At 38.6% G+C, this 23,114-nt stretch overlaps 1 protein-coding gene across 2 annotated transcripts in view; it reads left to right on the forward strand.

The window, feature by feature from the left end:
• The first annotated feature begins 5,808 nt into the window (after window positions 1–5,808).
• LOC113411394 (complement component C9-like) overlaps window positions 5,809–23,114 on the forward strand; it is a 35,141-nt gene continuing 17,835 nt past the window's right edge. For both annotated transcript variants that reach the window (XM_087958488.1, XM_026666431.2), the window contains exons 1-6: window positions 5,809–5,906; window positions 7,082–7,175; window positions 10,948–11,095; window positions 12,014–12,161; window positions 18,733–18,871; window positions 21,103–21,315. In XM_087958488.1, the coding sequence (XP_087814614.1) occupies window positions 5,830–5,906; window positions 7,082–7,175; window positions 10,948–11,095; window positions 12,014–12,161; window positions 18,733–18,871; window positions 21,103–21,315 (819 nt within the window). In that variant the 5' untranslated portion in view covers window positions 5,809–5,829. The remainder of the gene's footprint in view (window positions 5,907–7,081; window positions 7,176–10,947; window positions 11,096–12,013; window positions 12,162–18,732; window positions 18,872–21,102; window positions 21,316–23,114) is intronic.

Genomic DNA, 23,114 nt, shown 5'->3' on the forward strand with positions numbered 1-23,114 from the left:
CTGTGGGAACACAAGGCTTGCATTGCTTGCATTGCAAACAAAAGGTAGTGAGGGGAGGGGGAAAAGGGTGAAGGGGGAAACTTGTCCCACGTGCCCCACGCACCTGGCCTGGCCACCGGGCTGCTTCTTTCCGCTTCTTTCTTTCTTCTGCTTTTGGCTGCATGCAAGAAAAGCAACAAAAGTCTTTCTTTCTCTCCCCCAAACTCTGCCAGAAAGGAGTCTTTGGGACCCTGCAAGGCATCCTGCTCCAAGAGGCTGCACTGGTGTGACAAGTCTCACAAAGGCTCAATTCTGGCAGAGTTTGGGGGAGAGAAAGAAAGACTTCTGCTGCTTCTGCTGCTTTCCTTGCGTGAAGCCAAAAGTCTCTCTGTCTCTCCCCTGAGAACGGAACTGGAGACAGTATCCTGCAATCCCAAATAAAGAATGATCGATAGGTAGGAAAACGGGGTGGGGAATTTTCCTGCAGATTTTTTGGGGGGATTTTCCCAGGGTCTCTGGTCCACGGGATTTAAAATGTGTTTGGTGGTCCCTGAGGTCCAAAAGCTTCGCAACTCCTGGCATAGAGAACACACAGTACTGGTGGGGCCAACCAGGAGTGGGATTTGGGGGTTCTCCAAACTGCACAGAATCTTAGCTAGGGGCTCTCCCGAACCCCCACAAACCCCCAGCAGCCCATGCTTGGTTGCATCTCATTGCCCTGTCTCCCAAGTTCATTCCCACATGCTATTACCTCTGCTTTAACTGAGAATGCCCCAAACTGCAGGTTGGATCTTCTGCATTCAAAGCATGTTCTCAGTGCTCACTCATATTCCTCCATATATTACTACAAATCCCAGCATTCTTCAGGATTAGCCATGTTTGGATCTGTTGGGAATTGCAGTTCATCAATATCTAGAGAATCTGCATCCTACTTACCTGTTAATGTTATTACCTTCTACAAACTGTAAGGCTATAATTGGGGACTTTTTTTCTTTCTCAACATAGTGTTACCATAAAAGAGGACTTGACCTGGGGTGCTCACATTGCAGCAGTGGTCAAAAGGGTCCAGCAGAGATTATACTACCTGAGACTTCTCAGAAAACAGCAACAGAATGAAAAACTGCTGGTGGCTTTCTACTGCTGCACCATAGAGAGTATCTTAACTTACTGCACCTCTGTATGGTTTGCCAATTGCACAGTGGCAGATAGGAAAGCATTCCAGAAGGTTACTGTCATTGCCCAGAAGATCATTGGTTGCCCTCTCCCCTCTTTGGAAGAGCTTTATAGCAGGGATCCCCAACCTTTCGACGCCGCGGCCCGGTTCCGACATCAGCTGGGCGCCTGACCGGTACAGCGTCAACTGGGCGCCGCCATCTTTTATGAGCGAAAGGCGCTTCGGTGGCGTCACGGAAGCGCTGTTCGTCATAAAAAATGGCGCTCAGCGCTCTGGTGAGCTTTTTGGGTAGAAATGGCTTTCTACCGGAAAAGCTCACCAGCTGGCGCCGCTCATCTTTTTATGTGAAACAGCGCTCCGGTGAGCTCTACCGGAAAAGCTCACCAGAAGCGCTTTTACCAAAAAAGATGGCGGCGCCCAGCAACCAGCGGCCGGTAAGGTTGTTCAGCGTTCGTACCGGTCCGCGGACCGGCGGTTGGGGACCCCTGCTTTATAGCTCCCGCTGCCTTAAGAAAGTTCAAAACATTCTCAAAGATCCATCTCATCCTGGGAACCCTTTTTTTGAACTATTACCATCTGGCAGGTAAGGACAAATAGGCTGAAAAACAACTTCTATCCCAGGGCAGTAACTCTGTTGAATTCTACCATATAGTGCAATATTAATGCAATATCAGGGGTTTTCAATTCAATGTATAGAATGTGAAGGATGTATGTTTGTGTTTATTTTCAATCATAATGTACATTGAAGATGGTAATTTCATTGTACCAGGTGCAATGACATTAAAGTAAAGTAAAGTAAACTAAAATAGAATGTTGATTTAGGTTTGATTCTTCTTAAACTTGGCAGCTGAAAATGCAAAGGCAAATATAAAACGAAACTACTGGCAAATATTTAATTTCTTTTATCAGGCATGGGTTTCTAAAGAATGAAAAAGTCCCTCTCCATGGGATAATCTCTTAAGTAAACAGCGTGACTTACCGGAAATTGCAAATAGCAAGGGCTGTTTTCATCAAAATTTACAAGAAAGCAAAACTCTAGCTTTATCACGAAGTACTATTTTGCAGCTTTTATACAGCCTGCAATATAGAAAATAAAATTAGATGATCCAAAAAGCTTATTGAGCAGCTGCTCACTTTATAGGGGGAAAAATGTTCTTATTAAATCTTGAATTATGTAGAAGCTGTCTATTCATGATTTTTGTATCACATTGTTTCCATTAAATTTAATTAAATATTGAATTATGGATTGCTCCAGTTTGGAATCTAGGATAGGACAGTGAGAAACAAAATTTGCAAATATCCTCAGTTTAATAAAAGAGATCCTGAAGATAGACAAGCTTAAGGGCCTTGCATAAGTGCACCATCATGCCTACCGTCCTATTGTCCCCATTTATCCGTACCTATTTCCTGTATTCATACTCATGTTTATTCTTATACCTATCATATTGTAAGCGATTGACAAATAAAATAAAATAAACTTATTTAAAATGTGCGCGCACACACACACACACACATACCCATTTTGCTAAGTGTCAAAGCCATGATCAGATGCCTAGACAATTGGCTCTTTTGGATGCAGAGACAATATACGTACCAGTAAATAAAGGATTTAAATCTTTATTAAACCTTTATTATTAGCTCAAGCAAACAAGATTTTGAAGCACAATATAAAAAGCATATGTACCAAGCAAAATGATACCCCAATCTCTTTTAAGTTGCCAGGAGCTCCTTAAGAGCAGAAATAATTTAAGAGTGATCAGTTTCCACACTACCCAATGCCAGGTTCTGTGCAGAAGCTGCCCACAAACAACCCCAACATTTTTTATCGAAACCTCACATCATGACTTCATGACTCTGCTATGGTCATGAAATGGCAAGACCTGACCTTGATTGGGTAGAACATGGCTCTGGAATGGGAATTAGAAGTTTGAGGTTTTTCACAATAAAGAACGTTTTTTTAGATACATAAAGATGCCCACTTCACCTTTATGCTCCTTGAAACAAGAACTTTTTTTTAAAAGCAGGTTAGCCCAGAATATGATCTAAACCAGGGCTGTCCAACCTTGGCCCCTTGAAGCCTGGCGGACTTCAACTCCCAGAATTCCCCAGCCAGCAAAGCTGGGAGTTGAATTCTGGGAGTTCAAGTCCGCCAGGCTTCAGGGGCCAAGGTGGACAGCCCTGATCTAAACCTCTAAACCAGGGGTGTTAAACTCTGGTCCACTGGGTGCTTAGATCTGGCCCATGTGGCCACCCTGGAAACAGTAAAGGCAGAGGTCTCCAAACTTGCCAACTTTAAGACTTGTGGACTTCAATTCCCAGAAGGCTGGAGAAATCTTGGAGTTGAAGTCCACAAATCTTAAAGTTGCTACGTTTGGGGACCTCCTGAGCAAAAGAGTGGCCCGGGGTGCCTCTGCCAATGAAAATGGAGCTCATGAGGGCTGCGTGCAGCCCTACTGAGCTCCATTTTTGCTGGCAGAAGGTTTCAGGAGGCTATCCCATCTGAAAACAGAACTCTTGAGGGCCGCACGTTCATCCCCCCACCCCAAACTCCATTTTCGCTGGCAGAGCACTCAGGTCACCCAGGCACAAGTGATATCATGCTGTCCACACCCACCCTGGCCACACACACACACCCCCAAGATCAAACACAACCCTGATGCTGCCCTCAATGAAATCGAATTTGACACCCCTGCTCTAGACTGTTCTTAATATGACGGCTAAATCAAAACATGTCACTAAAACACTTGAAAGAACAATGATCTTTTACAATGCAGCTATAGAAATGTGGAAAATATTTTCAGTGAAAAAAAATATATTTCTCCCAGTTATGATCTGAAAGGAAAAGGCCCATTCGTGCATTACCTAGACAATAACCTAGATCAGTGGTCACCAACTGGTGGTCCACGAGAAAAATTATGGTGGTCCGCAGAGAAATGTCCCTCCCAAGCACTCCCCCCAAAGCAATTAATCCAGGCTGCGCGGGAACACAAGGCTGCGTCACCCACATGGTCCACCCACCCTCTAGCCCCCATCCTTTGGTCAAGCGCAAATCTTGCCTTGAGTAGAGCCATGCAAGCTGGAACTGGAAGGTAAGACCAATGGCAAATCTGCCCTGGGGTGGCTTGCTGACGTTGGTGGGAAAATCAGTCCCATATTCCAGAGCTGCAGTAGTCACAGGACTGGCCCTTTGGTCATCCCGGAGCAGCTCCTCCAGTCCATGGCAGGCTGGTGCACCCAGGTGAAGGAGCAGCTCCTCTGGGATGACCAAAGGGCCAGTCCTGTGACTACTGCAGCTCTGGAATATGGGACCAACTTTCCCACCAACGTCAGTAAGCCACTGTCAGTCAAAATTCATATTAGTGGTCCCTGGGATTTAACATTATGAGTTTAGTGGTCCCTGAGGTCCAAAAGGTTGGCGACCCCTGACCTAGATCACAGTTCCTGCCTATCACAAGTTCTTTTTTGGCCATAGAAACACAGAATATCCTTTACCTCCCTCATGGTTGCAGATTGCAGATGCCTGCAAAGAAAAACTTCCCATCTCCTGGCTGAAACTTTACTATTTCATCATTAGGAACTTTCTTTTAAAACAGTCGCTTCTTTGCAGTTTCTACCTACTTGAGTTTACAAATATCCTCTGGAGCAAGGGTCTTCAAACTTGGCAAGTTTAAGACTTGTGGACTTCAACTCCCAGAATTCCTGAGCTAACATGACTGGAGGAGGAATTCTGGGAGTTGAAGTCCACAAATCTTAAAGCTGTCAAGTTTGAAGACCCCTGCTCTGGAGTAACAGAAGACAAATCTACTATCTGGACAGTCACCCCAAAAGGGTGATCAATGAACAATCTTCCTAGTGACGGGACCCGTCCTCTTAGAAGATAAAGTCCCTTGAACATTATAACATTTAAGACTTTGAATGCCAGTAGAGAGCTGGCAATGAGTGAACTTAGAACCCATTTTGAGAGGAGGGTTTAGGAGATTTTGAGAGTTTAAGCGCATTGCCTTCCAAGCAGCTAATCCGTGTATTAAGTTCTTCTCGGTAATGAGCTGCTGCTTCCTTGTTTGAAGAAATTTGAAGACTTCGTTTCAGCCACTACCTTCCTTAGGAATTGGTAGCACTAAATGTGAGTTAACTTGCTTTTCCACTTTTTAACCAATAAGATCAGCCCTATTTGGGGGGGGGGAGGAGAGAGAGAGAGAAACTGTCTACTCAGACAGCAGGTGAGAAGCAATGATAGGCTGAAGAGTAGAATTTAATGGGCCATGAGCACTACACACTACCATCTAGGATAGTTTTGCTGTCTTTAATTGTATAACTTATTTCCATCAGTTCCTATATATTGAACAATACTGCTTCTGGCACAAAAATGTCATATACCAACCCCATTTCTACCATCCTTTATTCTGCAAAGGAAATAGTGAGGTATCAGTGCTCACCGCTTACTGAATGAGTTCAAAAGCTTGGTTTCCCCATCTGCCCTTCACCTCTATTTGTACAAATAGACTTGCCAAATTGAGTACAGGTATAATTAGGCCCAGGGCTCTTCTCGGTAGTCAGAATGATCATTGACCTTCATTTGCCATCGTTTTGTTTATTGTCCTTTTAATATTTAACAAAAATGAACAGGATAAAAGACTTGATTCTGGGTCTGATTTCTTTTTAGTAGACCTACCACCATGTCTACTTCTTTGCTTCTTATAGGAGTTCTCTGCATTTTAGGAGCAAATAGTTTTGCCTCAGTAGGGAAAGCAAGGTAAGTTCATTGTACAAGATAGAGATAACATTTGGTAGCATTTGTGCGTGATCATCTCCAAATTTCCTGGTACTCAATTTTTAGTTTCTGGAAGAGAGAAGGTAAGAGAATGACCTGCTTTCTGCCATTTTCCAGATGTGTCTGAACAATCCTATTGAATGCAATAGAAATTATTTCCATGCATAAAAGTATCAAACTGTTAAATCAGCATTATTTTATTAATAACAGATTGTTAAAATTTATGTATTTCTGAACTGGTTTGTGAAATGGGAATTTCAAACCAAAAATCAAATATTTTTTACATTAGAAATATTCATAGAAGTATAATTTAGTCAAATTCTGACACTACTTTATATAATCTATTTGTTCTTTTCCAACTTGCCCAAATTGCATCTCACAAATGTAACTTATATTTGTCCACACATTTTATTCTTACTAAAAGAATAAAATAAAATAAAATAAAAGGGAAGGGAAGGGAAGAGAAGGAAGGAAGGACTTTGAAGTTACATCTCTCTAATTTGAGTGAAAGGGATTTATACTTAGCAAATGTACAAACTGGAACACAATATCTGATACTCAATACTTGGTAGGATTTTGCTGTTAAGTGTTGACATTCTAAAACTTGGATGGATGAGGCCAACCTCAACCTCATCTAAGGTTAATTTCAAGGATAAATAGCCAATTTACTGCCTCTTTCCATGGTGTGCTGACAATAAACACAGGACAAAGGCAACTGTTTGCCTCTTACCTTGGGTCCTACTTATTTTTCCTACATCCGTAGTACAAAGAAAGTGTCTGAGAATTCTTTAGAAATATGAATGTACAAACCCATCAAATCATTTTTAAAAGCTTCTTCAGGTAATATCTTTCTTGTTTGAATTCTGTTTTTTAAAAAAGAATTGCGCTTAAAAACTGTAAATCATTTGCAGAAATCAAACCCCTTTTTCCCTATGATTATGGAGTTTTCAATATTCCAAAATGCAGCTTCTGTAGAATCTTGAAATCAAGTGTTCTCATGCAAAGTTATGTACCAAATGATCACAATGAGATGGCATGCAACTAAATGAGTAGGCAAACAAAGTCATATTGTTCCCTCTCAATATGTAGATACAAACATTGTACATATAAAGAGTGTTAAACCAGAAAGATTTCAATTTACTTTATTTTACTCTAAGGGTGACCCGAGAACCTAATGCTCCAGAGCCCATTGATTGCTCGCTGACTGCCTGGACTGATTGGGGGCCATGTAATCCATGCTCAGAAGAAAGTGTAAGTAGTTTTTCCATAATTTATCTTGCGTTAAAAGGGCCTCATAAAGAAAATTTATTTATGAAGTATAGGCTCCTTGGTGGAGTTTAGTTTCAAATAGTAAAAGAAAAAGGGCTTTCTTGTTTGGAATCACTGGTTGTCCACTAATTATAGTGTTAAATTTGAATGGATGGTAAGAGATCACCCTTTAAATCCTTTTCACAGTGTAAATGTGTACATTTTTGGTAGCTATGAAGATGCTCAGTCATCCAGGTCATGGTTGTCCCAAAGGTGCTTTTTCAAGAAGCAACTGGACTTTCTGGTTTTTCTTTGAGGATGTTTCACTTCTTATCCAAGAAGCGAAACCTGAAGAAGCTTCTTGGATGAGAAGCAAAACATCTCAAAGAAAAACCAAAAACACCTTTGGGACATTTTCAGTAGCTGTATATTGGCTTTCTCAACAGCAACAACTCTAAGATGTATGGACTTCCTTCCGAATTGGATATCCACACATCTTAAAATTTGCTAGGGTTGAGAAACATAGGTGTAGATGGTCATCCAATGATTGAGTGATAGTCTGTCCTCCTAATGGCAATAGCAACAGCACTTAGACTTATATACCACTTCACAGAGATTTTGCAGCCCTCTCTAAGTAGTTTACAGAGTCAGCCTATTGCCCCTAACAATCTGGGTCCTCATTTTACCCACCTCGGAAAGATGGAAGGCTGAGTCAACCTTGAGCCTGGTGAGATTTGAATTGCCAAATTGCAGTCAGCCAGTGTCAGCACTGCACCACAGTGTTGAACCTTGAATTTTCCAACCTTTCTATTTTGGGATAATAAAATATGTTTCCACTTCTTTCAGCTTGCATATTTTTTTTATTTATTTATCATCTTTTGAAACAGCCCATCTCCCTCACAGAGGGATGTTGGGTGGTGCACAAATAAAACATTAAAACATAAAAGTATATCAAATCTAAAATTTATACAGCGGCAAGGATGATTAAACTTCAATGTTAATCATTAATTAAAAGGCAGAGCGAATGAACATGCTAACAAGCCAGGGAGTTAGTTAGCCCATAAATTAAAAATAGAAAGGGAGAAAAAGCTGATACAGGAGTTGAAAGATGATAATGGAAATTTACAATATGAAATGGTAAAGAAGAAAAGAATAGTGCAGAATTATTTTGAAGGATTGTACAAAGAGGAAAAGGTAAATAAAGATAATATAGAACAATACCTGAAAGAGAATGGTCTACCGGAAATAAGAGAGGAACAGAGAGATATGTTAAATAAAGAAATAACAGCTATTGAATTGGGTATGGCAGTGAAAAAACAGAAAAATAACAAAACTCCGGGGCCTGATGGACTTCCTGCAGAAATTTACAAATGTTTATATGAGTGTTTCAAACCAGTGATGTTAGATCTGTATAATGATGTATTGGATCATGCTAAATTACCCTAATCATGGAACAAAGCATATATTTCATTCATCCCCAAAGAAGATATGGATCACAAACAAATTAAAAATTATAGGCCAATCTCATTATTGAACGTAGATTGTAAAATCTTTACTACAATAATGTCTGAAAGGTTGAAAATAGTATTGAATGAAATTATAGACCAGAATGGTTTTCTACCTTCCAGGCAGATAAAAAATAATACGAGAATAGTGTTAAATGTACTAGAATATTATGAGACCCACCCAGAAAAGCAGGCAGCACTGATCTTCTTGGGTGCTCAGAAAGCATTTGACAATCTTAATTGGCAGTTTTTAATTCAACAGGTAAAGGATATGGGTTTGAACAAAATTTAGAAAAATGATAGGTACAATATACTCAAACCAAAAAGCCAGATTGATCATAAATGGAGAGAGCACTGAAGAGTTTTAAAATAATGAAAGGAGTGTGGCAGAGATGTCCAATGTCACCTCTACTTTTTATCTTAATGCTAGAGGTGCTTTTAACCCAGATCAGACAAAATATGGAAATAGGAGGATTGGGGATTAAGAGAAAAGAATATAAGGTACAGACATTTGCGGATGACTTGGTGTTCTTTATTGAAGAACCAATTGAGACAGGAGATAATTTGTTACAAGAATTAGAGAGATATGGGGTGGTAGCAGGATTAAAAATTAACGAAGAAAAAACAAAAATACTAGCCAAAACTTTGACAGAAAAAAAAAAGAGCTAGAAGGAAAGATGGGATTGCAAATTGTAAAAAAGATCAAATATTAGGGGATCTGGCTAATGGGGAGGTGTTCTTCTATAAAAGAGGACAATTATAAGAAATTAATCCAACAGATAAAGATTTAACAAATTACAATTATATTTATTAGGAAGCATAGCAATGATAAAAATGAATGTCTTACCAAAACTATTGTATTACTTCCAGACAATTCCTATAAAATTATACAAGACATTTTTTTGAGGAACTGAATTTATATGGCTGGGTAAAAAGCACGAATAAGTTTAAAGATGCTACAGGATAGTATAAGTAGAGGTGGCCTTGGACTCCCAAAATGGGAATTGTATTATCAGGTGGCAGTTCTAATGTGAGTAAAGGAGCAGATAAATTTAAAAAGTAAAAGAATTTTAGCAATCGAGGGCCACGATCTACAAGCAGGATGGCATGCCTTTCTATGGGACAAAAAAAAAATAAGACTCATTCATACTTTCACAGACATTTGATAATGCAAACATGGGAAACAGTAAAAAGAAAACATATGAAATTACCGAGCTGGGTTTCACCTATGGAAGCAATATTATATCCAAACACAAGGGATAAAAAGAAAAATGATTAGATATGAAGAAGTATTAGATAACCAGGGAAACCTAAAAACAATTGAAGAATTAAAAGAACAGGATATAATTATAGATTGGTAGTCATATCTACAAATTCAGACAACATTCAGAAAGGATTTAGAAGAACATGGGATTGAAAAAGATCTACAACTAGACCAAATGTTAACAGGCAAGGAGGAAAAAAATCATAACAAGAATGTATAGTTATTTATTGGAAGTGGAACTAGAAGAAGAGATTGTGAAGGGACCAATGATTACCTGGGCAAGAAACGTAGGTCATAATATAAAATTAGAAGACTGGGAAAGAATGTGGATTAATAATTGTAAATTAACATTGTCAACAGCATTTAAAGAAAATCAGTACAAAATGTTTTACAGATGGCATTTAGCCCCAGCAAGACTGGCTAAAATATATCCAAATATAAAATCAGATTGTTGGAAATGCAAACAAAACGAGGGAATTTTTTCATATGTGGTGGCAATGCCCAGAAGTAAAAAAAAAAATTGGATGAGGATACAAAGATGGCTACTAGAAATGATAGAACACCAATTAGAACTTAAACCGGAAATATTTTTATTAGGAATAATTAAGGGAAAATTTAGCAAGTCTATCCAATACATCATTATACATATTATAACGGCGGCGAGGATAGCTTTTGCACAGGGCTGAAAAACAAAAAAGATACCATCCAAAGAGAATCTGATACAAAAAAGAATGGACTGTGCAGAAATGGGTAAATTCACAATGGAATTAAAAGGCAAGGATGAATCGTACTATTAGGCGGTTTGGGATAGGTGGTATAAATGAGTAGAATATAGAAATAAGAATTGATGTATAAGTATAAAAACAAATATATATAATATATATATATATATAAAAGGCAGAGCGAGGGCTTTCAAGACCAGCCTCATTTTCCCCAGCCGTTCATCCCCTCCACAGCTGACTGAGTCTGAGCCTGTTTTAATGTAGTTTTTAATATCTCCCACAAGCACCGCTCAAGGAGTATTGAGAAGTTTGGACAGTTTGGAGGAAAGCCATGCATTGTGTCTCTGAGTGATAGACAGCACTGTGAGCCAAAAAGTCCCTGTCCAGATGAGAGAGGTCAATGTAAGGATCAAGAGTTTGAATGTGAAAATGGTAAGTATGGAGAATCTGACATCATTTCTCTACTGCCATCACTGACTGTAGTGGTCTGATGATAAGATGAAGATTCAGAGCCACATCATGATGGTTTAAATCTCTAGGACAGGGGTGTCAAACTCTCAGCACGCAGGCTGGATGCGTCATGTGCTTGCCCCACCCCTGCCTAGTTTAGTGAAGGGGAAAAAAAGTCCCAATATGTCATGTGACGACACTGTGATGACGCGAGTTTGACACTCCTGCTCTAGGACAATGGGCCTCTTTGCAAGGAAAGACTCCAGAATCACCTTCCAGAAAATTACAGATACGTTCTTGCTTGCTTTTAAGCTGCAAAAAAGTAGCTTTCTCCCATTCTACATTTTTCCTCAGCTTGCATTGCACAGTATGACATTGAATATTCTGTTTGCTAATATTATTTTTGTAACCATATTTTCTTTATGCATGCTTTTTATAAGCCACGTTTTGATGGGAGAACCACACTGCAATGTTCAGAGAAATGTTAAATATCAAAGTGTTATGATGTTTCCTGTTTAAAAAGCTGAAGATCTTGCTCAGTTTCAGTATACTTTAATCAACAATATGTATTATTTTCACTGCATGATTATATTATGATGATTGTTGTTTTTCCCCAAATAAAACATTTGAAAAATATGTTACATTACATATAGGTGTAACTAGATTTGCACTGAAATGCACCATATCATTCAAACAAGCATTCTAGTATTTTTCCCCCCAAGGCAAATTAACACTAAATCAATCATTCTGATATAAATGGCACTTTGTTTTATTTGGGCTGCAAATTTGGGGAGTTGAAGTCCAATACACAACCGGGAAAGGCAGAGTTGATTTATGAAAGTATTCTACATACCCAATTACCTATAATTATAGATGATTCATTCTTTGTTCTACACTAAGGATATTGTCTAAAGAATAGGCTGGTATGTAACACAGAAAATGACTGTGGTGACTTCTCTGATGAAGATAATTGTGACGAAACCAAACGCCCACCTTGTGGGGATCGTGACATTGACGTATCAGAACTTGGAAGAACAGCTGGACAAGGGTAAGTTTTAGAAAATGTTCACGAGAAGAATACAAATTGCATGTTGTGCTACCTGATAAGGCTGGAATCCTCAAAATGGTTTTTAAGAATGCAAAAGTTCTGCACATTTTTTTTCGTTCCACTAAGATCACATTCCTATCTGATTTACACACACACACACACACACACACACACACACACACCCTTAGAAGTTAATTGATTTCCTTGATTTTGCTCTGGCCTGTCATGTACCTTCTGCTAAGCATCATAAGACATTTCTATGATGTGAACATTTTAAAAAAAATTGAACATATAATAGTGATCAGCTGGTGTGTAGTGCCACAGACCTTTTATGGTGTGTAGTGCCACAGACCTTTTTTTTTTTTAAACAAATTTTATTAATTTTAAAAACAAACAAATCATCATTAACCATTACATACTTAAACCTTTTTCCATTATAAACTTTACAAGTCAAATAAAACCTTATTTTATACAATATAATTCTATTTTAAACCATTTCCATATGAGCATACAAATACCTCTTATCCAATTTCTCTTTACTTCTCTTTACTCTTATTCAATTTCACTATTATTATTTCATCTATTTCTTTCTGACTTGGTTGCCATTATTCTCATTCTGTATTTCTGCAAGGTTTTATTAATTCTCCCAGAAACATAAACACACAACACACAAACATATAAAAAATCTTTTAGGAAAGTAACTTGGCCCCAGGTACCTCTCTCTTCATGGACTTCAATTATATTCATGCTCATCTTACATGTCATTACTTATTTTATTTACCATTCTGTCTTCTATATTAGCTTCTCCACACATTTCACTCTTCTTAATTCTATCTTATTTAATCCATCTTAATTTGAGTCATTATATTTGTATCTTTTGTCTATTCTTTATTATCCCTCTGTGTCATTCCTTATAATAATAAAAAAGAATTTCTCCTGAAATCACTAATCAGAGTATGATGCCTTTCTATCTTCCCCCTAAATTAATTAGATTAACATTTAAAATAACACCTAATACCCAATCTGATTCTGCTTGGTACATTCTATCTACTAATTTTTTTTTTTTAATAAAAGAAAAATAATAAATCCAAAATGATTAAATACATAGTTAAATAATAGATCTAAATATTGAATCTTATAACATTCCCATTGCCTTTTCCAAAAACAAATGCTACTATAATAATTTTATAATAACATCAATACCATAGTCATATTAAACTCTTTAATTAAAACTCAATATTCTAAACATTCCCTTTAATATTTTATTAAATTTTAAAATCAATCATTACTAAACATTTCAACATTTTAATCTCTTATTAACTCTTAAACCATTCTAATTTTCTATTTCTAATACAAATGCTACAATACCATCTTATGTACCTTGCAAAATCTTTTTTAAAGAAATTGTACTTTACCCCTTGTCCCTAAAAAAGATTCCTCTTTTCCCATCTAATTTCAAAACTTTGTGGCTTTTCTCCACCTTTTCCCTTTCTTTCTTCCCCACCAGACCTTCCTACCCCAACTTCTCCTAGCCTCTGCCTTGCTGGCTTCCCTTCTCTGTTGTGTTCCTTTTTCTTTTGTTTACTATCATTATATTGATTTTGCACCTTATTTTTCTCTTTCTTGAGTGTTTTTTTAAATCTTAAGTCCTTCATTTTCCTTCCTTTCTTCCTTCCTTCTTTCTTAGTTAAATTTTGAAATTCATTAAAGATGGCTTCTTCTTCTTCTTCTTCTTCTTCTTCTTCTTCTTCTTCTTCTTCTTCTTCTTCTTCTTCTTCTTCTTCTTCTTCTTCCTCCATCTGTTGTAGTGTTTGTTGATAGTTAGCAAGCGCCATTTCTAAAAAAAGGAAGGCTTCTTTCACACCATCTTTGCCATCTGTTTTTGTTTGCTCATATTCTTTTCTCAGTTCCTCAGCAAAAAAAGCCATTATAAATCTTTTCTTTTCTTTTTTTCCCCCTCTTTCTTCTTGCACCAACCAAGATATTTCAAAAAAAATAGAACAATCCCAAAGTCCTCAATCAATCCAAGCCAAGACAAAGTTCTCACTTTCTCTTCCTGGGGTAGTATCAATAAAAAAAAAAGAAAGTCCAAATCTGTATCTTAAAGCCTTATTGGAATTATATTTCAGTCTTCAAATCCTTAAGGCATCTCCTCCAACAAAATCTTAACATATGAATATATTTTTTGTCCTCTCCCTTCCCGCTTATCACATAAAGCTAGTTTTTACCTGAAAAAGACAGGTTTCTCAGTATCCACATTGATTCCGTAGGGAAGGAGAGTAAACTTTCCTTTCAGCACCTCAAAATTGCCGCTTATTTTCTCTTGTGGAAAGAATCATTCAAAAAGCCATAATTTCCAGGAATTGTGTTAAATGTGTCTTAGAGTCCTGGGTCAACCAAGAAAACTTTCACTCTCAGAAGGCTTTCTCCTCTTCCTCCTGCGCATTCTTACCCAGCTGCCGGCTTCTTTGTGGTGGCCATTACAGACCGCCGCTGCACCGTCTTGGGGAAAGGGGGTTCTGCCAGCCGGGGAGGGGGTCTGCAACACCCCCAAACCCCTCTCCGGATCCCCCCTATCTTCAGCTACCCCTGCAGGGCAGCCTTAGCTCCGAACCCGTCCGGATCGGAGCACCAAAAACGGCTAGCGCAGCAGGGATCGCGCAGTATCGCGAATCCCTGCCGCTCGCGAAGCCGACAAACCGGAAGTCCCATAGTGCCACAGACCTTTTATGGTGTGTAGTGCCACAGACCTTTTATGGTGTGTAGTGCCACAGACCTTTTATGGTGGGTATTGCCACAGACCTTTTATTGTGGGTAGTGCCACAGACCTCTTATCAATTATATTTGCTTTCTGATCCCATGTTTCAACTTCATGATGATGTGAGGTCTTCATTATTTTCAGCTGCTTCTACATTGGGAAGACCAGACTTGCCCGTCAATGATTAGAATTTTCTATCTGCTAACATTGGCATCTTATGCAAAGCCAATTTTATTTCTTCTGTTTTGTACTGCTGCCAGCATGCCAGATTAGAACAAATCAATCCAGCCTAGATCTTAACAGAAATGGATCGGATTCAGCCACTCTTTTCTAGCTAAATGAAAACCTGTTCCAAATTATCTTGATCTGCTTTAGAAAGGGGCTTCAGATTAATCCAATGTAGCCCATTAATGGATAAACATGCAGTGGTGGGATTCAAATTTTTTTTACTACTGGTTCTGTGGGTGTGGCTTGGTGGGTGTGGCTTGGTGGGCGTGGCAGGGGAAGGATACTGCAAAATCTCCATTCCCTCCCCGCTCCACTAACCTGCTTTCCAGCTCCATTCTCCTGTGAAGGGCAACAAAAGAAGACCCAGGAAATCAGCTGGGACTTGGGGGGCAGATAATAGATGGGGGTGGGGCCAGTCAGAGGTGGGATTTGCTGGTTCTCCGAACTACTCAAAATCTCTGCTACCGGTTCTCCAGAACTGGTCAGAACCTGCTAAATACCACCTCTGATGTAAACCCATATGATAATTTGGATTGTGATCCTTGAAACAATGTGATCTTATGGGTTCCAGGAACTATACTTTCCTTCTGGCACTTACCCTCTGGAATGATATCCCTACACACACACACACACACACACACACACACACACTTTTGAACAGGTCTCACCATAAGTACATTCTGAAAATCATTAGAAACTTGCCAGGCTATGGAAAAGGGTCACTGTATAATCCTCATAACTTTGACTTTTTACTGGTTTTCACTGGCCAGCTAAGGATTCTTTTGTAAGTCTTCTTCTCTATTCTATTATTTGTAAGCTACCTAGAAATATTAAGGAGTCAGAGAGGCTCAAAACTGAGTTAAATAATTGCTAAAGTCTACCAGGCAATGTATGCTAATATGTAAGTCAAGATAATACTCTTTGTTTGTGTGAATTTAGTGGTTACGTTACCTGGCTAGAAACCAGGAGTGAGTTCTAGTCCCACTTTAGGCATGTATGTTGCATGGATGACTTGGCACCAGTCACTTTTAAGCCCACAATATTATTATTTTTTGAAAATTTTATTTGGGTTTTCACAAAAACAAAATACAAATAAAACATCTTTTTTGAAAATAGCATGGTCCCAGGTTATCACTTCTTCATACAGACACAAAACTCAATTTCATGCTCATTTTTATATTCTATTCCATATCTTATTACCATTTTATATTTTCTACATAGTTTTTCCCCTCTTCTAATTTTCTCAACTTTGTTTTGATTATCTCAATTCAAATCATTATATTTATACTTTTGTCTGTCCTGTTACAATTTCACATTATCTTTTTTTATTAAACAAATTTTTCCCTGTAGTTATCAATTAGAGTATGACACCTTTATATCCTTTAATTTTATCCATTCAAGCTCTTATTTAAGCTTCAATGTATAGCTTTAAGATTATAGCATTCAATACATAACTTCCAATCGAATTCTGCTTGGTACATTCTTAAAATAGACACTATATTCTTAAAAAGAAAAATTATACATATATATACATATATATATATGTATGTAAATAAAACACATTCCATTCCAATTCAATTTTATCATTAATATGCATTAAAATCTTAACATCTTTAACATTTCTTTTCAATTGAATATCATACTTCCTTGGGAGCACTTATAAACTTTCCATAGTTAATTTTTTTCCATATTTCTCACTTATATTTTTATAAATCATTACTAATAATTTAAAATGTTCCCTTTTAATTCTCTCAATCATTTTAATTCATTTATTTATTAACAAACATCCCACTGCATTACAATAAATATTTTATCCATCATCATATTTTCTAAAGTTATTTCTATTTGTAATATAACAAAGCTATCTTATGTACCTTTGCAGAATCCCTTTTACAATTAAATTTTCACCCATTATCTCTAAACAAACTTATGGTTACAATCCTTATATCTTTTCCCTGTTTCTCCATTTCTTGTTTCTGTCTTTTACAACTTATTTTCCTTGCCTTCTTCCTCCTCTTCTTCTCCCTCCCCTTTTTACCCCCTCGTCTCTCTACTTCTAACTCTCTCATCTGTAATCCCCTCTTCTGTTGCTTTCTAATATTATACTTATCTTTCAAATTGTTCTTCTTCTTTTTGGTTGTTTTTTCTAATCTTAAACCTTTCACTCTCTTTCCCCACTTTTCTTTTTTTCCCCCACTTAAAATTATTTGATCATTAAAGATGGCTTCTTCTTTGTCCCAATCTTCTTGTTCTGCAAGTGTTTCTTGTTGCTTCTCATAGTTTCAGATCTCCATTTCTAAGAATTGAAACACAAAGCCAAAAGAATTTCTCCCTTCTTGTGCGTCTTCTTTCCATTTTTAAGTTCCGTTTTCAGTTCTTCTAAGAGTGATACCATTTTAAAAACTTTTAAACAACCACCCAGTTAATTTTAGTCATCTAGATGCAAAAACCAAAAATCACCAAGTAATCCAAATAATCCAAGGCTGTTTCTACTTGCTTCTTTTTTCCACTTTCTCTTCCTGGGGTTCTTTTATTTTGTTACCAAATTTCCATTAAAATGTATCTTTGAGGAATCTTGTTAAAATTTCACTGTAAGTTCCTTTTAATTACAGTTCCATTCCTTAATTCCAGGCAGTCTCCTCCATTTTTCCAGATCCTGCCCTTCTATTCTTTTTTTTTCTCCTTTCCAGTTTTTAAAAACTTTTAAATGTCCAGAAATCTTTATTTATCCCTTTGACTTTTATTTTCAGCTTAGATGCCTATTAATGTCAAAGTGGAATTTTTTTTTCAGTTTCTTGCTTAAGTCTCCTAGCTGTCAGTATAAGGAAGGGAAGAAAAAAACCCTAATCCTTTCCCTTCTCTCTCTCCTTCGCAGCTTCAAAATCTTCTTTGGGAACAATGTTGTTAAGTTTAAATTCCAGGGTACCTTATTTGTTGCTTTTGCTGTTTGACCCGGTCAACCAAAACTTTCTCTTCTTATCTTCCTCCTGCACATTCTTTTCCGGTCGAGTTCTTCTTTGTGGTGGCCATTTCTTACCACCGCTACAACCGCCTTCGGGAAAGGGAGTAATGGCCAGCTGGGGAGGAGAGATGCGGCTCTCCTCAACCCTGAAGGCAGTCTCCCCCCTCTTCACCACCTCTATGGGGTGGCTTAGCCCCAAAACCAGCCGGCTCGGGGCGCTCCAGTGGCGAGCACGGATTGAAGCCTCGGAGAGATGAGGTTTCGGTTTGTCACCGAAGAAGCTCAAACTGGAAGTCCCACTTTTAAGTCCACAATATTATGCGTGGGTAACAAACCAGTTCATCAGGGGTTTTTTGTTGTTGTTGTTTTTTGTTTTTGCAACCAATGGATCAACATGGATGTGATAAAAATGAATATTTGGGAAAATGCTAGGAGAAAAAAAGCAAATCTTTGTTATTTTTATATATATTGCTGATTTGTCTGTTATATATCTACCGATTTGTTGTATTGGCTTGATATTTCTGATAGTATATGACATTTAATAGTGCAATGGGGATGATTAATCTTCCTTCCTTCCTTCCTTCCTTCCTTCCTTCCTTCCTTCCTTCCTTCCTTCCTTCCAGTGTGAATGTGCTGGGAATGACACCAGCTCAAACTGCATTTCAAAATGAATTCTACAACGGCATTTGCGACAGAGTCCGTGATGGGAACTCAGCCACTTATTACCGCAAGCCATGGAATCTGGCTGTCCTCAATTATGATGTAAGCTTCATTGTGTAAAGCAGAGTTTTGTTTTTTTTATCAAAAGGCAAAATCCACTTTGCCTCAGCCTCAACTTCTAAAATTTCAAGGGTGTGTCCAAAGTTGTTTCTTGGCAACTTTACATAAATGTTTTGCCATTGCCTTAGGATCTTTTCTTTAAATTCCTTTGTCTATAGGAATTTCTAATGTTCCATCCAAATAGTCCTAAATTCTGATTCTACTTAGCCTTTTGAGATTATTCAAACTCAATCAGGTGCTTTTGTTGCAGCAAAACAAATCTGGCAAAACCAAAATGCAGTGCTGTCTAACTTTGGGTGGAAAATTAAAATAATAGTAAAGTTTCCCTATCCATGTTTACTAATTTAGACTTCCCATCACAGTGTTGGCCATAGGCATCATGATTACAATATTCAGAAATTCCCATCAGCTGTAACCCCTATATGGCTGAAAGGCATGAGTTATAAATATGCTGTTAAAACCAAAGCAATTATAAACCACTTTCTATGTTGGAAAGATATAGTTGGTATTCTGTGTATATATATATAACAATAAAAGCAAGCATTTTAGTTCTTTAACAAAAGAATGGAATTTTATCTTTCTTCAGACATTCACCTGCAGACATGAGGGATCACCACTTCTCTTCCAAATTTTATTTGTTATTGTTCAGTCAGAAGTCTGTAGAAGAAATAGCCTCACATTGGCCTTAACCTCCCTTCATGAATAGGTGTAGGTTAGACCAGTTCACCACATACTTTTCACTGCTCACAAGCTTATATGATTTTGTTGGTCACAGATTTACAGAACAATCTGAAGGACCCCTAATTTGGGAATGGAGATGGGAGCATAGGATGAATCTGAAAGTGATTATCCAAAAGAGTCCAGGGATAGGGAAGGAGATGTGTCCATCCTAACAGCTCCTGTTATTTCTGCTGAAAGTTCAGTGGTAAATAGATCCACCACTGGACATAACCTCCTTCCCTCCCCATGGTCTGTTATACAAAAAGCCTTCATTTCCCCAGAAGACATAGTTTTAGTTGATTACTTACACCAGTGTTTCTCAAACTTAGCCACTTTTAGATGTATGGATTTTAACTCCCTTGCTAGTTGGGAAATTCTGGGAGTTGAAGTCCATACATCTGAAAGTGGCTAAAGTTGAGACACACTGATTGACTTACACTAAGAAGGAAACTAAGAGGAGTGATTCAGGGGTGGGATTCTACCAGTTTGCACCTATTCGGGAGAACCGGTTGTTAACATTCTAAGCAGTTCAGAGAACCGGTTGTTAGAAGAAATTACTGGCCTAATCCTGTAAGGAAGGCAGGAAGGAAACATTCTGGTGTTGCTTACAGAAACTGCCTCTCCGTTAACCCTTATTACACTCTTGGCAGGACTAGACTTCCTGTCTCAGGAACGTCTCTGGAATTTTTTTCCCCTTCTTTGCTGGTACTTTGCTTGTGTGGAGTGACCATTCAAAGTTACAGTGGCACTGAAAAAAGTGACTTATTACCATTTTTCACACTTACGACTGATGCAGCATCCCCACAGTCATGAGAGGCCAGGCGAGGAGATGCGTGTCTCGATGTGAGTGATATTGAGTTGGCCATGCCCAGCCAAAAACATGACCACCAGGCCACGTCCACCCAGTCACATGACCACCAAACCACGCCCATCAACTAAGCCACACCTACAGAACCGGTTGTTAAAAATTTGAATCCCACCCCTGGAGTGATTCAAACAGAGAGAAACATTCTACACCCTGGATGGTTGCCAGTGGGGCTAATTCAAAATCCGGTTTGCTAATTAATACTTAGTGCAGTGTTGGAGAACCTTTTTGGCACCAAACGCTGAAACGAAAGTGCGTGTGGGGGAGTACCGGAAACTGGAAAAGCAGCTTCCTGGTGCATGTGTGTAGGAGCACTGGAAACCAGAAGAGTAGCTCCCTGGCACACATGCGCATGTTGGGAAGATGAGCTTCCAGTTTCTGGCACTCCCATGCACGCAAAGACCAGCTGGCATGTGCGGGCCGGAGCTGGAAGAGCAACGGGCGATGGCTGGCATATCTGGAGAGATGGCTTCATGTGCCACTTCCGAAAGGTTCGCCATCACAGGCTTAGTATATTGTCTGAACTAAGCATACTTTGGGGTATCAAAGGATGTCAACACAGCTTATGTTGTTTCTCATTACCTGTCTGTTAGTCAGCCATTTAATTGTACATTTTCTGTCTTTCAAGACAAGAGGAGACAAACACTTTACAAGTGAATTCTACAGTGACCAAACATCAACTGTGAAAGAAATATTCAGTACAAAATCACTGTCTTTTGGTGTGAACCTTTCTGTTAAACTGAAACCAACTGAGTCCAATGTATCAGCTACTATTGGGGGAGGCTTCAATTTTGGCAAATCATCCAACATGAGCGAATTCTTGAAAAAAGCCAAAGGAACGGTAAGTTTTTAAATATATATATATCATTGATAAATAGACATTATTCCAGAGGAATGATAATTTACGAGCCCTAAGGAATACTGAACCATTGGCTGCATTAATGCTGAATTGGGTTATTGAAATACCAAAAAGTATCAACCTTGTTTAGGTTTTCAGTGTCTTAGCATGAGGTGAGAATCCATTTATTAGTTTATGGGTTAATGTACTATGCAAAATCCTACAATGGATTATCTTGATAACCAAATAAAGATGCTGCATGAATACAGAGACATGAAACCTACAGTCCTCTGCCTACTTTCTTTGAGTAAGGTGCACAGGATGATACCAATGAACTACAAAACCCTAACTTAACCCAGATACTGATACGTTCGGGAACCCCACTTTTAGCCAACAATGTAATGATCAGAAGTTGGGTCTTTTCAGTGTCACAGTGGGATTGGGTATTTTAGGATGGAGGTGTAACATTGGAAGCTTTTGCGCTTCTTCTTTACCATATATGGTGGAAGTATTTACAATAGATATCTACAACAAGATCTTGGCTGCTACCCAGTGTCATGTTTCTTCTTAAGAAGAAATCTCCCTCCCAAAGACTATTTCCTTCTAACTCTCCTCATAAATGCTTAACTTCCTCCCCTTCCTTATCTCCCTCTTCCTCCTTCTAGGTCAGGGGTCTTCAAATTTGACAGCTTTAATTTGGACTTCAACTCCAGGAATTCCTCCTCCAGTCATGTTAGCTCAGGAATTCTGGGAGTTGAAGTCCACACCTCTTAAACTTGCCAAGTTTGAAGAGCCTTGTTCTAGGGTTATCAGGAGTGAGTTAATAAAAAGAATGTTCAGGATTTATTAATGAGTATGCTTGACACCATTCATGCCCTGTCCTTGAGTCTCCTCAGCCAAGGCTCATTTGCATCTCATCCAGTTTCTCTCCACAGACTGGGGCCTTACCCTCTGTCCATAGCCAGCTATCTGCCTCCTACCTATCTTGGGTGAAGATACCATTTCTCTGGGACTTGTCTTTCTCCAAGGAAGCTACCTGTTGACTTTTCTTCTCTGTTTTTGGCTAGGAAATGACACCTGGTGTGCATATTCACACCAACTTAACTCCCCAGGTTTTCTCTACAGTCATGCCCTTCTAATAATAGTTTTGTCATTTTCAATATTTCTCTTCATTCTTCCTCTCTTTTTCTCTTCTCTCGATCTTCATTGTTGGGTTAAACTGGCAGAAAGTCCCCCATCAACTGAGGAGGTTAATATCCCCCAGGGCTACAATCTCCAGCATGTATATACAAAGCTAGACTGATGGGAATACTGTTTATGAGCAGGGTTGGGCTTCAAAAATTTTAGCAAAGCGTTCTCTGGGTGGGTGTGGCGTACTCAGCCTCTTGTACCATGGTGAGGGGAGGGATTTTGCAGGGGTGTGATTCTACCAGTTCGTACCTATTCTCTAGAACCGGTTGTTACCATTCTAAGAAGTTCAGAGAACCGGTTGTTAGAAGAAATTACTGGCCTAATCCTGTAACGAAGGCAGGAAGGAAACATTCTGGTGTTGCTTACAGAAACTGCCTCTCCGATAACCCTTATTACATTCTTGGCAGGACTAGACTTCCTGTCTCAGGAACGTCTCTGGAGTTTTTTTTTTTCCTCCTTTGCTGGTTACTTTGCTTGTGTGGAGTGACCATTCAAAGTTACAGTGGCACTGAAAAAAGTGACTTATAACCATTTTTCACACTTACGACTGTTGCAGCATCCCCACAGCCTGGAGAGGCCAGGCGAGGAGATGCGTGCCTCGATGTGAGTGA

The sequence above is a fragment of the Notechis scutatus genome, chromosome 2 (assembly GCF_049901735.1).
Source record: "Notechis scutatus isolate UNSWTSFEM ecotype Mainland chromosome 2, rNotScu1.2, whole genome shotgun sequence".
NCBI classification, from domain to species: Eukaryota; Metazoa; Chordata; class Lepidosauria; order Squamata; family Elapidae; genus Notechis; species Notechis scutatus.